General features: G+C 35.5%; 1 protein-coding gene across 2 annotated transcripts in view; it reads right to left on the bottom strand.

The window, feature by feature from the left end:
* The window catches only part of eIF3a (eukaryotic translation initiation factor 3 subunit a), a 378310-nt gene that overhangs the window by 331549 nt on the left and 32938 nt on the right, over positions 1-13823 (bottom strand). For both annotated transcript variants that reach the window (XM_090393079.1, XM_090393080.1), the window contains exon 3: positions 11563-11699. In XM_090393079.1, the coding sequence (XP_090249205.1) occupies positions 11563-11699 (137 nt within the window). The remainder of the gene's footprint in view (positions 1-11562; positions 11700-13823) is intronic.

Genomic DNA, 13823 nt, shown 5'->3' with positions numbered 1-13823 from the left:
CATGGAATGGTTATTACTAACACCATGTTCCAACATAAAAATGTGCACAAATTCACATTGAGGGAAGAGGCAAGGAATAAGAAAAGTCTCACTGGCTATGTTATTGTTGATAGTGATGTTTTCTCCCTGGTGCAGGACACCAGCGTGTACAGAGAATTTGAAATTGGAAGTGATCACTATTTAGTCTTGAGCATCATAAAACTGAATTTCATATTGAAAAGAATAACATGTAAGAAAGTTTTAAAGCAAATAAAAGTTGAGCAACTCTAAGATGTGAACTGTAGACTAAAATACACAAAGCTTATTAAAGAAAAAAATGAAAGAGTTTGAGAACAGGATCCAAAATTTCGAGATTCAGTGGCAAGCCTTGAAGAAAACCCTGATTGATTCAGCTAGAGATGCATGTGGGGAGGTTGTCTGCGAGGATAGAAAAATCAGAATTCCATGGTAGACACAGGGAGTTAAAGAGGCAGTGAAGGATAAGAAGAAAGCATATCAAAAGTTGCTGGCAAATAAGTCAGCTTGTACTTGTAAAAATAATCATAATAATAATTCTGAATATATTTACGAATTGTTTATGTTAAAATGTTTATTATTTTAGATTCATAACAGGCATTGTCGGTAATTGCGATGTGCCCGTTATTGAAACTGTTTTGTCAAAAATGATATGTAAAGAAGTTAAAAAATTTATGTGCTTGCTAGATTTGATATTTGTATTATTTACAAGAATTTTATTGTAATTTAAAATATTAAGTTTTGTGTTTTTATGAAGACATTCTCTCTTGTCGCTAACGGAGACAACGTGTCCAACCATTATTTATACCTAACTTCTTGCTTACCAGTTTCATGGAGTGCACATGCTCACCGAGAAGTTGGATGTGTGATTGGCAGTTGACAAATTCAGTATCGAAGCAACGAGAGAGTAAACAAGGGATAGCGTTCAGAAGGAATTTAGAACACAGTCCGGCTGATATTTAGGTTCGGAGGAACTTAAGTTTATTATGTGACAGTCGGAAAAAAATTAATAGTATATTCCGAAAAAGGAATCGTGGAACCATTAAGTTTTAATGTGGATAAATAAAAGAAAATATTGCTATATGCATTTTAAACAGAATATTGGAGGAAACGCTAATTGAAAGATTTATAGTAGATTCCGAAAAGGGAATCATAGAACTGTACTTTTTTTTTTTTTTTATTGGAAGAGTTAAGACTGTCAATAAGCATTTAGTGAATAAAATAAGAATTTGCTATTTACGTTCTAATCATCTGTTTCATCTGTATTAAGGATGCCGGATCTGACTATTATTTCTACTGAAGAAAAGAGACAGAATTAAGTTCGGAAGAATTAATGTGTGCTACATAAGTTATGAGAAAGGATCCTGTAAAAATGAAGAATAAAGTCATATGTCTTTGGAGAAGGGCCTTGACAGAGAGAGAAACTGGCTATGAACATTTTGTCATTTTGAAAACAAAGTGTTTAGTCTTAAGTGTAAGACTATTTTAAAAAGGCCTTGGATCCAATTAATTTGTAGTTAGTTACGTAATATTTTTTAAAGTATATATATATATATATATATATATATATATATATATATATATATTGTTTTTGTTTTATTACATGTGTTTGATATTACAATTTGTATTTGGTCTTGTGTCAGTGATTATATGGATTCTGAAAGAAAGAGTTAAGATCATTGCACCAATTGGAGTGAACCCTTGTGCATATAATAATATATAGGTACACTCGGAAATAAAAAAAATAATTGTTAGAAACAGAGATCATCTCTATTGTAGGATTAATATTAAGATAATATCTATATAAAAATCCACCAATTATTAACATACAGAGACAAATGTAAGAAAGCTAAACACTGTGTAAAACTAGCTAAACAAAAGTCATTGGAGGACTTTGGCAAGAACATAGAAAATGAATATAAGGTGGCAAAATATTCTGGAGGTTGTTGAAGAAGCTTAGAAATGGAGGAAAGAGGTGCTGTAAAAGGAGTTAGAGATGATAAAGGTGACATGAAAATGGGAGAAAAAGATATCCTTGAAGTATGGAGTAACTACTTCGAAAAATTGCTAAATGACACAAGCAGTGATAGCACAGTGGTAAAAAACACTCAACAAGCACACAGTCAGAAATACATATCCATACTTGAATTAGAAAAAGCCATCAAAGGTTTGAAATGTGGAAAGGCAGCTGGAGTTGATATTCAACCAAAAACGATGAAGTATGGTGGTATAAAAGTCTTACAGTGCCTGCATTGCATAATTCAAAAGGTCTGGACAGAGGGGCAAATTTCTGATGATTGGAGTAGGGCTCTCATAGTACCCATATATAAAAAGGGAAATAAAACTGAATGTGAAAATTACAGAGGTATTTCCCTACTGAGTGTTCCTGGTAAGATTTATGCAAGTATACTTGAGAAACGGTTGAGAAAAATTATGGAAGAAAAGCTTGAAGGACAAGCTGGATTCAGGCCAAATAGAGGCTGTCAGGATCAGATTTTCACTTTACGACAAATAGCTGAGAAAGCATCGGAATATAACAAAGATCTGTATTTAAGTATTGTCAATCTGCAAAAGGCAGATGACAAGGTGCCAAGAGAGAAGCTATTCAATACACTACAGTTATATGGTGTCAATGGGGTATTATATCAAGCAATACTTAGTCTTTATTTGAGTTGTAAGTCAGCAGTTAGAACTAAAGGAAGTAGAGGAAGATGGTTTAATGTTAAATCTGGTGCGAGACAAGGATGTACATTATCCCCTCTGTTATTCATTATCTATATGGATCACATTATGAAGGAAAGTGGTATTAAACATGATATCAGAATTGGAGATGTTAATGTCAGCTCTTTGCTTTATGCAGATGATGTTATATTTCTAAATAAATCCGCTACAAGTTTGCAAGATTCTTTGTCTAAATTGAATAACTGTTGTAATAGATATGGTATGAAGGTCAGCAATAAAAAGACAAAGACAATGAAAATAGGCAGAATCATTGAAAATGTCAATTGTTTTGTGAATGGAGAACCTGTGGAAGAAGTAAAACATTTCAGCTACTTAGGCACGATGTTTAGTGAAGATGGTAAATTAAATATGGAAATAGATAAAATCAGCAAAGCTGGTATGGTAGGAAGTCAATTGAATAAATTCATATGGAATAAGAGAGAAATTAATCGGAACACTAAATCTGCTGTATGCATGACAGTGTTCAAACCAGTTTTAACTTATGGATCTGAGACCTGGGTCAGAAGTAAAACACTTGACCAAAGACTGGAGACCGCAGATATGAGAATCCTGAGAAAGATTAGAGGCATGAACACATGGCATCAATGGCAATATCATATAAAAAAAATGAGGATATTAGGAAAGAACTTGAAATTGTCAGCATCCAGGAATGCGTTAGCAGAGCTAATCTCAGGTGGAATGGTCACTTAAACAGAATGGGGCGAAGAAAGATTAGCAAAACAAGTGTTCTCTGCCAGGTTGGCAGCAAAACGACTCAGAGGAAGACCAAGATATAGGTGGATTGATATGGTACAAAGTGCCTTAGACGATAGAAATATAAGATCTGATAATGTTGGAGTCTTGACAAGTAACAGACTGATTTGGAGGAAAATTGTAGATAGGAAGTTAGTAATGATGTACATTTTTCATGTGGTACTATCATATCCTGTACACCCCTTGAGGGTACCTGTCAGGAGTTTGATGATGATGTCTATGATGCATTCAGTTACTACCTCATTTAAGCACTTTTTCATGGATCTCTCATTTTTCAATAGTATTCCATCTGTCCCTATAAACAAATTCTTATGCAGGTTATGCAACAACTCTTCAACCTCATTTTCATGAAACTCTGATTCTTTATCCAATGTTGCAGTAGCACTAAGCACCATTTTTATACACCTGGTTGATATATCTTAGCAAAATGTGCACTCATTAACTGAACAATCTCATTAGCTTTCATCACTCGAGTACCATCCAAAAGATATAGCCAATTCGGCTGAACATTCCTTTAGCAAAGGGCTGATATTCCATGTCCCTATAGACAACGTATCCAAGTTATGGAACAGCTCTTCAACCTCACTTTCATGAATCTTTAACTTTCAATCAATGCATCAGAAGCACTCTGCACCATGCCATATACACCTGGTTAATATATCTTGGCAAGGTGAGCTCTCGTTAAATGAACAATCTTGTTAGCTTCTGATACTAGAGTACCACCTGCATTCAGTGAAATTATTCTTTCACATTCATTCTTTCTGTATTTCGCTTGTGGCATAATGATGAAATTCTTTTGGATTGCCTTTAGCCTGCATAGGCAATTTTTTTTCATACTCGAATTCAGCTTTGCACACAATACAAGTTACTTTTCTCACATGCACTTTATTTTTCATAACTCCTCTCACTCTTATTCTCACAATATTTTTCCACATCATCTTGTGTATTTCTTGCTTATTAAGGTTGTACGTCCATTTCAATCTCAATGTATTTCTTCTTTGAACTCTAATGATATACATTCAGATAACACCTCATTTAATACAAGTTACTTTTCTCGCATGCACTTTATTTGTTATAACTCCTCTCACTCTTATTCTCACAATATTTTTCCACATCATCTTGTGTATTTCTTGCTTATTAAGGCTGTACGTCCATTTCAATCTCAATGTATTTCTTCTTTGAACTCTAAGGATATACATTCAGATAACATCTCATTTAAGCACTTTTTTCAAAGATTTCCATGCGTTGTGGACATTTTTCAATTCAGTAACTGATACCCGGAAAACATAGATAGTATTCTCTAAGTTGATTATAATTTCCAGCTTTGTAGTTAAGCATGTAACCATTCTAATTGGAACATCAATATAATTAAACACCTCCCAAGAAAGCATGGCTTGATCACTGTCACCAACTGATAGTAAACCCACTTATATCTCCACTATTTGTCGTAAAGTGAAGATCTGATCCTGACATCCTCTATTTGATTTGAATCCAGCTTGTTCTTCATCAAGTTTTTCTTTCACAATTCTTCTCAACCATTTCTTAAGTATACTTGCATATATCTTACCGGGAACACTCAGTAAGGATATACCTCTGTAATTCTAACATTCGGTTTTATTTCCCTTTTTATATATGGGTACTATGAGTGCTCTACTCCAATCATCAGAAATTGGTTCCTCTGTCTAGGTCTTCTGAACTATGCAGTGCAGCCACTGTAAGACTTTTATATCACCATACTTCATCGTTTTTGGTCGAATATCAACTCCAGCTGCCTTTCCACATTTCAAGCCTTTGATGGCTTTTTCTACTTCAAGTATGGATATGTATTCCTGACTGTATGCCTGTTGAGTGTTTTTTTACCACTGTGCTATCACTGCTTGTTTCTTTAGCAATTTTTCAAAGTAATTACTCCACACTTCAAGGATATCTTTTTCTCCCATTTTCATGTCACCTTTATCATCTCTAACTCCTTTTACAGCACTCTTTCCTCCGTTTCTAAGTTTCTTCAACAAACTCCAGAATATCTTACCAATTTCTCAATATTTATTTTCTATGTTCTTGCCAAAAGTCCTCTCATGACTTTTGTTTAGCTAGTTTTACACAGTGTTTAGCTTTCTTACATTTGTCTCTGTATTCTCTAAGAGCACAACCGGACTTATTTTCCAGGAACTTGTAATATGCATTCTTCACTGCCTCTTTAACTTCCTGTGTCCACCATGGAGTTCTGATTTTTCTATCCTTCCAGACACATTCACCACATGCATCTCTGGCTGAATCGATCGGGGTTTTCTTCAAGGCCTGCCACTGAATCTCCAAGGTTTGGTTCCTAAACTCAAACTCTTTCATTTTTTCTTCAATAATCTTTGTGTATTTTTGTCTACAGTTCACATCTGAGACCTGTTCAACTTTTATTCGCTTTAAAACTTTCTTACATGTTATTCTTTTCAATATGAAATTCAGTTTTATGCTGCTCAAGACTAAATAGTGATCACTTCCAATTTCAAATTCTCTGTACAGTCTGGTGTCCTACACCAGGTAGAAAACATCACTATCAGCAATAACAATCAATGAGACTTTTCTTATTCCTTGCCTCTTCCCTCCATGTGAATTTGTGCACATTGTTATGTTGGAACATGGTGTTAGTAATAACCAGTCCGTGTCCTGAGCAGAAATCCAACAGGTATTTGTCATTATTATTAGCTTTGCCCTTTTCTCCAAATTTTTCCAAAATATTTTTGCATATCTGACAATCATTTCCTACTCTGCTATTTAGATCCCCAACAAGGAACAACTTTTCCTTTTTCATTGTGTCAGTTGCTTTCTCTAAAGCATCAAAAAATTCCTCCACTTCTACCTTAGTAGAACCTTCTGTGAGACCATAGGCACAAATAAGTCTCATTGTCCAATTCCATATTCTGATACATCAATCTACTTGAGACTCTCTGCCATTCCAGAAGATTAGCCTCATATTTTGTGTTGAATGCTATGTCTACTCCTTCTTTTCCTTAATTGTCATTGCCTGAATATAAAATTTTGTATTTATTGCTCAGAAAGATCTCACCAGTTTGTCTTTTTTTGTTTCAGTCACCCCTATTATGTCGATCTGGTACTTATCTAATTCCTCAGCTAACTCCATTTCTTTGCCAATCAGCCTTCTTATGTTGATAGTACCGATCTTTAACTATGGTGATATTGAGTTGGGGTGTGCTTTCGGATTTGTTCCAGTAACTGACTTTTCGCCATTCACCCTGGTTCCCTGGCGAAAACAATGGGGTCCGAGTTTAACCCGTCGACGCCCCTGCCGGCATGAAATTTTGTCACATTGTATCATTATTTTGTATATTGATTTAAGCCAATAAGAATACAATTCGGTCGGCTAAATCCCAAATTGCCAGCACATCCTCATTCATTCAGTATCAGGTAGATACCCAACAGGGTGCACCACGAGAAGGTAAGGATTGGACATTAGGTCAGAAGCCCTGGTCGGTTCTCCGAATTCCTCTAAAGGCTATGTGGAGGTCTCCTCTCAGTTATAGAGATTTGACGTTTAGGCACTCCCTTTAAGCAACTGCATCATAGACTTCGAAGAGTAAATGGAGTGGGAGTGAAATGGATATGCAACCATATTAAGCAAAAATTCTGTAATATCATGTGGAAGAAACATCATGAGAATAACAGTTAGATGAGGTATGCAAAATATAAAGTACAAACCAGAAAAGTAATGAGTATTGTGAGGAAAGCTAAAATCAGAGTATGAAAAGAAATTAGTCATGCATGCTAAAGGTAATCCAAAAGAATTTTATCATTATGCTGCAAGTAAAAGAAAGAATGAATGTGGAAGAATAACTTTGTTGAATGCTGATGGTACTTGAGTGTTGGAAGCTAATGAGAATGTTCAGTTAATGAGTGCTCACCTTTGCTAATATATATTAACCAGGTGTATGTAACAGGTGCACAGTGCTACTGCTACATTGGATGAAGAGTTTGAGATTCATGAAAATGAAGTTGAAGAGCTGTTGCATAACTTGGATAAGAATTTGGCTATAGGGACAAATGGAATATCAGCTCATTTGTTAAAGGAATGTCCAGCCGAATTGGCTATGCCTTTCACATGTTTGTATAACTTGAGTCTCAGCTCACGAATGATACCACAGGAATGGAAGGAACGTATGATAGTTCCATTGTACAAGGGTGGTGCGTAAAATGATGTATCTAACCACCTACCTATATTATCTCTGGTGTGGTAGTGAAGATTTTTGAGAAGTTGGTAAGAACTTGCAAACAGAAATGGGTAGACAAACACGCTATACTCTGAAGTAAAAACATGGGTAAAGGAAGGTCATGTTTTAGCAGTTCGCTCATATTTTATAACAATGATACGGCCGAGTTGGATAACGGGAATGGATACATTATGAGAATGTTGGATTTTGATAGGATACCAAACTAAAAGCTGTTGCATAAACTGGAGAATATGGGATTGAAATATAAAACTTTTGACTTGGATCAGGGGATGGTTGACAGACAGATATTAAAAAGTGGTATACGGTGGGTGTGAATCTGCCAGATTTAAGTTCACCGGGGGGGGGGGGGGGTACTTGAGGGTTCAGTCCTTGGGCCATTATTGTTCAATCTATACACAGGAAAGATATAACATCAGATGCGCAATTGTTTGCCGATGATGCAAAGATAGGCAGGACAATCAGGGATGCTACTGATATTCAGCAATCACAAAATGATTTGAATAGAATGGAAATTTGGGCACACAAAATGGCTGTCAATTTAATGTAAGTAAGCGTAAAGTTATGCACTTTGGCATGATTAGAGTTCCAGCTGCATATTATATTAGCAGGATTTATGCTACAAGAAACTGAAGAAGCAAGGGATCTTGGAGTATTGGTGGATAGGAATTTAAAGTTCAAAGGTCACATAGTAAAAGTTGCAAATACAACTCAGAGGATAATTGCGATGTTGAAGCAAACCTTGACATGTAAGGATAAGGAAGTCATTTTGTCTCTTCATAAGGCTTTGATAAGACCACACCTGGATTACTGTGCACAGATTTGGTTTCCTGGGTTGCAAGGGGATAAGGAAGCTAAGGAAAGCTAGTGAGTGTAGTATGTGGCCTCACTCGATGGGTCCCTCACTCCCTGGAGATCATCATCAAATTCCTGCCATGTACCCTCAATGGGTGTACATGATATGATAGCACTACATGAAAAAAATTACATCATTATTAATTTCCTATCTACAATTTTCCTCCAAATCAGTCTGTTACATGTCAACACTCCAATATTATCAGATCTTATATTTCTATCGTCTAAAGCATTTTGTACCGTATCAATCCACCTATATCTTGGTTTTCTCTGGGTCGTTTGGTTGCCAACCTGGCAGAGAACACTTGTTTTGCTAATCTTTCCTCGCCCATTCTGTTTAAGTGACCGTACCACCTAAGATTAGCTCTGCTAACGCATTCCTGGATGTTGACAATGTCAAGTTCTTTCCTAATATCCTCGTTTTTAATATGATATTGCCATTGATGCCATCTGTTCATGCCTATAATCTTTCTCAAGACTCTCATATCTGTGGTCTCTAGTCTTTGGTCAAGTGTTTTACTTCTGACCCAGCTCTCAGATCCATAAGTTAAAACTGGTTTGAACACTGTCTTGTACACAGCTAATTTAGTATTCTGACTGATTTCTCTCTTATTCCATATGAATTTATTCAATTGACTTCCCACCATACCAGCTTTGCTGATTCTGTTGTCTATTTCTATATTTAATTTACCATCTTCAGTAAAAATCGTGCCTAAATAGCTGAAATGTTTTACTTGTTCCACAGGTTCTCCATTCACAACACAGTTGACATTTTCAATGATTCTGCCTATTTTCATTGTCTTTGTATTGCTGACCTTCATACCATATCTATTACAACAGCTATTCATCTTGATATTCATCTCGTCCCTCTGTCCAGGCTTTCTGAACTATGCAGTGCAGCCACCGTAAGACTCTTATACCACCATACTTCAGCATTTCTGGTCGAATATCATCTACTCCTGCTGCCTTTCCACATTTCAAGCCTTTGATGGTTTTTTCTACTTCTAGTATGGATATGTATTCCTGACTGCATGCCTGGTCCGTGTTTTTTTACCAATGTGCTGTCATCACTGCTTGTTTCATTTAGCAGTTTTTCAAAGTAATTACTCCATACTTCAAGGATATCTTTTTCTCCCGTTTTCATGTCACCTTTATCATCTCTAATTCCTTTTACAGAACTCTTTCCTCCATTCTTAAGCTTCTTCAACCACCTCCAGAATATTTTGCCACCTTCTTGATATTTATTTTCTATATTCTTGCCAAAGTCCTCCCATGAGTTTTGTTTAGCTAGTTTTACACATTGTTTAGCATTCTTGCATTTGTCTCTATATTCTCTAAGAGCACAAGCTGACTTATTTGACAGGAACTTTTGGTATGCTTTCTTCTTTTCCTTCACTGCCTCTTTAACTTCCTGTGTCCACCAGGGAGTTCTGATTTTTTTATCCTCACAGATAACCTCACCACATGCCTCTCTGGCAGAATCAATCAATGTTTTCTTCAGAGTTTGCCAGTGAATCTCCAAGGTTTGATTCCTGTTCTCAAACTCTTTCATTTTTTCTTCAATAATCTTTGTGTATTTTAGTCCACAGTTCACATCTGAGAGCTGCTCAACTTTTATTCGCTTTAAAACTTTCTTACATGTTATTCTTTTCAATATGAAATTCAATTTTATCCTGCTCAAGACTAAATAGTGATCACTTCCAATTTCAAATCCTCTGTACACTCTGGTGTCCTGCACCAGGGAGAAAACATGACTATCAACAATAACATAGTCAATGAGACTTTTCTTATTCCTAGCCTCTTCTCTTCATGTGAATTTGTGCACATTTTTATGTGCACAAATTCACATGGTGTTAGTAATAACCAGTCCATGTCCTGAGCAGAAATCCAACAGATATTTGCCATTATTATTAGCTTTGCTCTTTTCTCCAAATTTTCCCAAAATATTTTTGTATGTCTCACAATCATTTCCTACTCTGTTATTTAGATCCCCAACAAGGACCAACTTTTCCTTTTTCATTGTGTCAGTTGCTTTTTCTAAAGCCTCAAAAAATTCCTCCACTTCTACCTTAGCAGAACCTTCTGTGGGACCATAGGCACAAATAGTCTCATTGTCCAGTTCCCCATTCTCATATTTACCCACATTACTCTACTTGAGACTGACTGCCATTTAAGATGATTAGCCTCGTATTTTGTGTTGAATACTATGGCTACTCCTTTTCCTCGATTGTCATTGCCTGAATATAATATTTTGTATTTATGCTCAGAAAGATCTCACCAGTTTTGGTCTTTTTTGTTTCAGTCACCTCTATTATGTTGATCTGGTACTTATCTAATTCCTCAGCTAGCTCCATTTCTTTGCCATTCAGGCTTCTTACGTTGATAGTACCAATCTTTAACTCTGGTGATGTTGAGTTGGGGTTTATTTTCAGATTTGTTTCAGTAGCTGACTTTTCGCTGTTCGCCCTGGTTCCCTGGCAAAAACAACGGGGGCCTTGTTTAACCAGGCGACGCCCCAGCCGGCATGAAATTTTGTCATGTTGTACCATCATTCTATATTTTGGTTTAACCAATAAGAATACAATTTGGTCGACTAAATCCCAAATTGCCAGCCCATCCTCGTCCATTCAGTATCCAAGTAGATACCCAACTGTGTGCACCACGAGAAGGTGAGGATTGGACATTAGGTCAGAAGCCCTGGTCGGTTCTCTGCATTCCTTTAAAGGCTATGTGGAGGTCTCCTCTCAGTTATACAGCTTTGACCCTTAAGCACCCCCTCCCTGGAGGTCTCTCTTAATAATAATAATGAATAGAATTTTTTTTTTTTTTTTTTAAAGTTCATAATTTTGCAGTGTATAGAATCTGTTTGAAAACAATACTTGACAAATCGTAGAACACTAATATAAACAGCTTATTATTTTGATGTGATTAATCAAAATGATATTTAAAACATTCTTACCTTTCTGGAGTCTGAACATTATCAAGATCATCAATATCTACTACAACCTGTTGCGATTCTTCTCTTGCAGCTTCAGTTTTCTCTTCAGCCAACTGGAGATATCCTCGAACAACATCTTCCAAGGATTTTATGCTGACCTACACAGAAAGCAAGAGAAGATGTACAGCATGATAATCTTTCTCCCACAGTAAGGATTGACAGATGATAATTGTGAATCCTATCAGCGATGACTACAACACCCCAACTTTCTCTCTTCCACTTCATAGACTATCTCTTAGCTAAACTGCTTATCCTCTATTATCCAGCTGTATGGAGTATATTTGAAGAGGACCGTAATTCCTAAAAATACTAAGAGCTATTTATCAAAGAACAATTTCTCTCAGATACTTCTGATATTGTTCATGTGAATATGTCATTAGTTCTTCCTTTATCCTTGAAACTTGTGAAAACTCAAGCAGCAAATAATCAAAATTCATTCTCAATTCAAGCTCCATAAAGATGTATGATGCCTAAAACACATTTCATTAGAAGAATCTACCAAGCATAAAATGTTAAAACTGAAGTCTATATGAATGTTAGATTAAAAAAAAAAAGAAGAAAAAATAAATCTATATCAATGTCAAGACATCCGCACAGAATACAATATTATTATTTTGCGCAAATAAAACCGCATAACATACCCTACCTTACACAGGTTATTGTTTATTTCTGAGATATATAATAGCTTCTCTATCAAAACAGATGATCACTCTCAATAAGCAACTTTATCACTTCAAAATTTAAAAAAATTCTGTAAACTTTGATGGAAAATTAAATTTAGTTATAGATCTAGACAATAGGTGTAATTAACTCTATATTTAAACCAAACCTAGTTCAAAAACAAACCAGGCTAAAATTATACAATTCACTAGCCCTACCAGTCTTAATGTATGGAAGCGAAATCTGGACAATAAAACAAAAAGACAAATAAAGATTAACAACAGAAAAACTGCAAAGTATACCCTATTTGATCACAAAATAAACGAAGATATTATGAAAGAATTAAACCAAAAACCAGTAATAGAAAAAAATTAAAAAATACAAACATAAATGGATGGGACACGTTCAAAGAATGAAAACGGAAAGATTACCAAAACAAGCCTTAAAGTACAAGCCATTAGGAAAAAGAAAACCACGACGTCCTCTTAAACGATTCAACGATGACTTCTAAGGCCGGAACAGGCCAAGCTAGCCCTAAATCCTTGATACGCATGATGATGATCTAAACAATAATTATACCTTGGCATCAATGGATATAAAATCTCTCCACATGAAAAGTTCGAGTGCCTTCTTTTTTCTTTGATGTATATCCAACCCTTAAAAGGTTGTATTCCTACCTGATACTGAGTAGAATGAATATCCAGGAACCCTGCTCTAGAGACCAAACTTATTTAAACCTCTTCGTGCCTCCAATAAGCAGAATGCTGGTGTCAAACCAAGTAATCAAAATTATCTGCTATCTAAAATACATCTTCAATTTGTTAATCTTTTCAACCACAATATCTCTTAAACAGCACAAACTCAGCTCCCCCTACACATCTATCTTAAGGTATATAATATAGGTAACAGGGGCTGAGTTTGTGCTATTGTATTTTGTTATCAGTAAATTTCTTTTACATTCTATCAAAACTGAAATTCCTAGAATCTTCACACAAGCACACAAAATATTAGTTGTTTCCCCCTAGTGTTTTGCCAGTATTTATTAAAACATAGCAGTCAAAATCACAAGCAATTACCATCGCGATAAATCTTGTTTCTTCGCGTTTTGTACCAGACTATCAACCTTATGTTTATTATTGTTTCAAACTTCTTTACAAATTGAAAAATTCATTATTATTCATTTCAGATAGCAGATGAACAATGATATACTGATCCAGAAGTCTCACACAGCATAGTGATATCACCATTCCACGTGAACAGCACAAAGTTGAATTTATGTCAAATACCAAATAATATTAACTTATTAGCAACTTATGTTTATAAACACATGTATATCCGTTTTAATTATGAAAGAAAATTCCATAATTATTTTGATGAGCCCATTAATATTCTGTACATCAACATTTTACTACACTGTTTGTGTATGGGAGGTATATGACTTCTGCATTGATTCAACCTTGCTATCTTCCTAGTTCCCACTGATGAGATCTCAATAAAGGCCAAAACTGGTAGTGAGTAGTGGCCTGTCCTGTAACAATTTTGCTTTATTGGATACTAAGGCA

This window comes from Typopeltis vanoorti, chromosome 5 (genome assembly GCF_054136105.1).
Source record: "Typopeltis vanoorti isolate ZY-2024b chromosome 5, IOZ_Tvanoo_1.0, whole genome shotgun sequence".
NCBI classification, from domain to species: domain Eukaryota; kingdom Metazoa; phylum Arthropoda; class Arachnida; order Uropygi; family Thelyphonidae; genus Typopeltis; species Typopeltis vanoorti.
The sequence above is the reverse complement of the archived record's forward strand: the minus strand, read 5'-3'. Positions and strand labels throughout refer to the sequence as shown.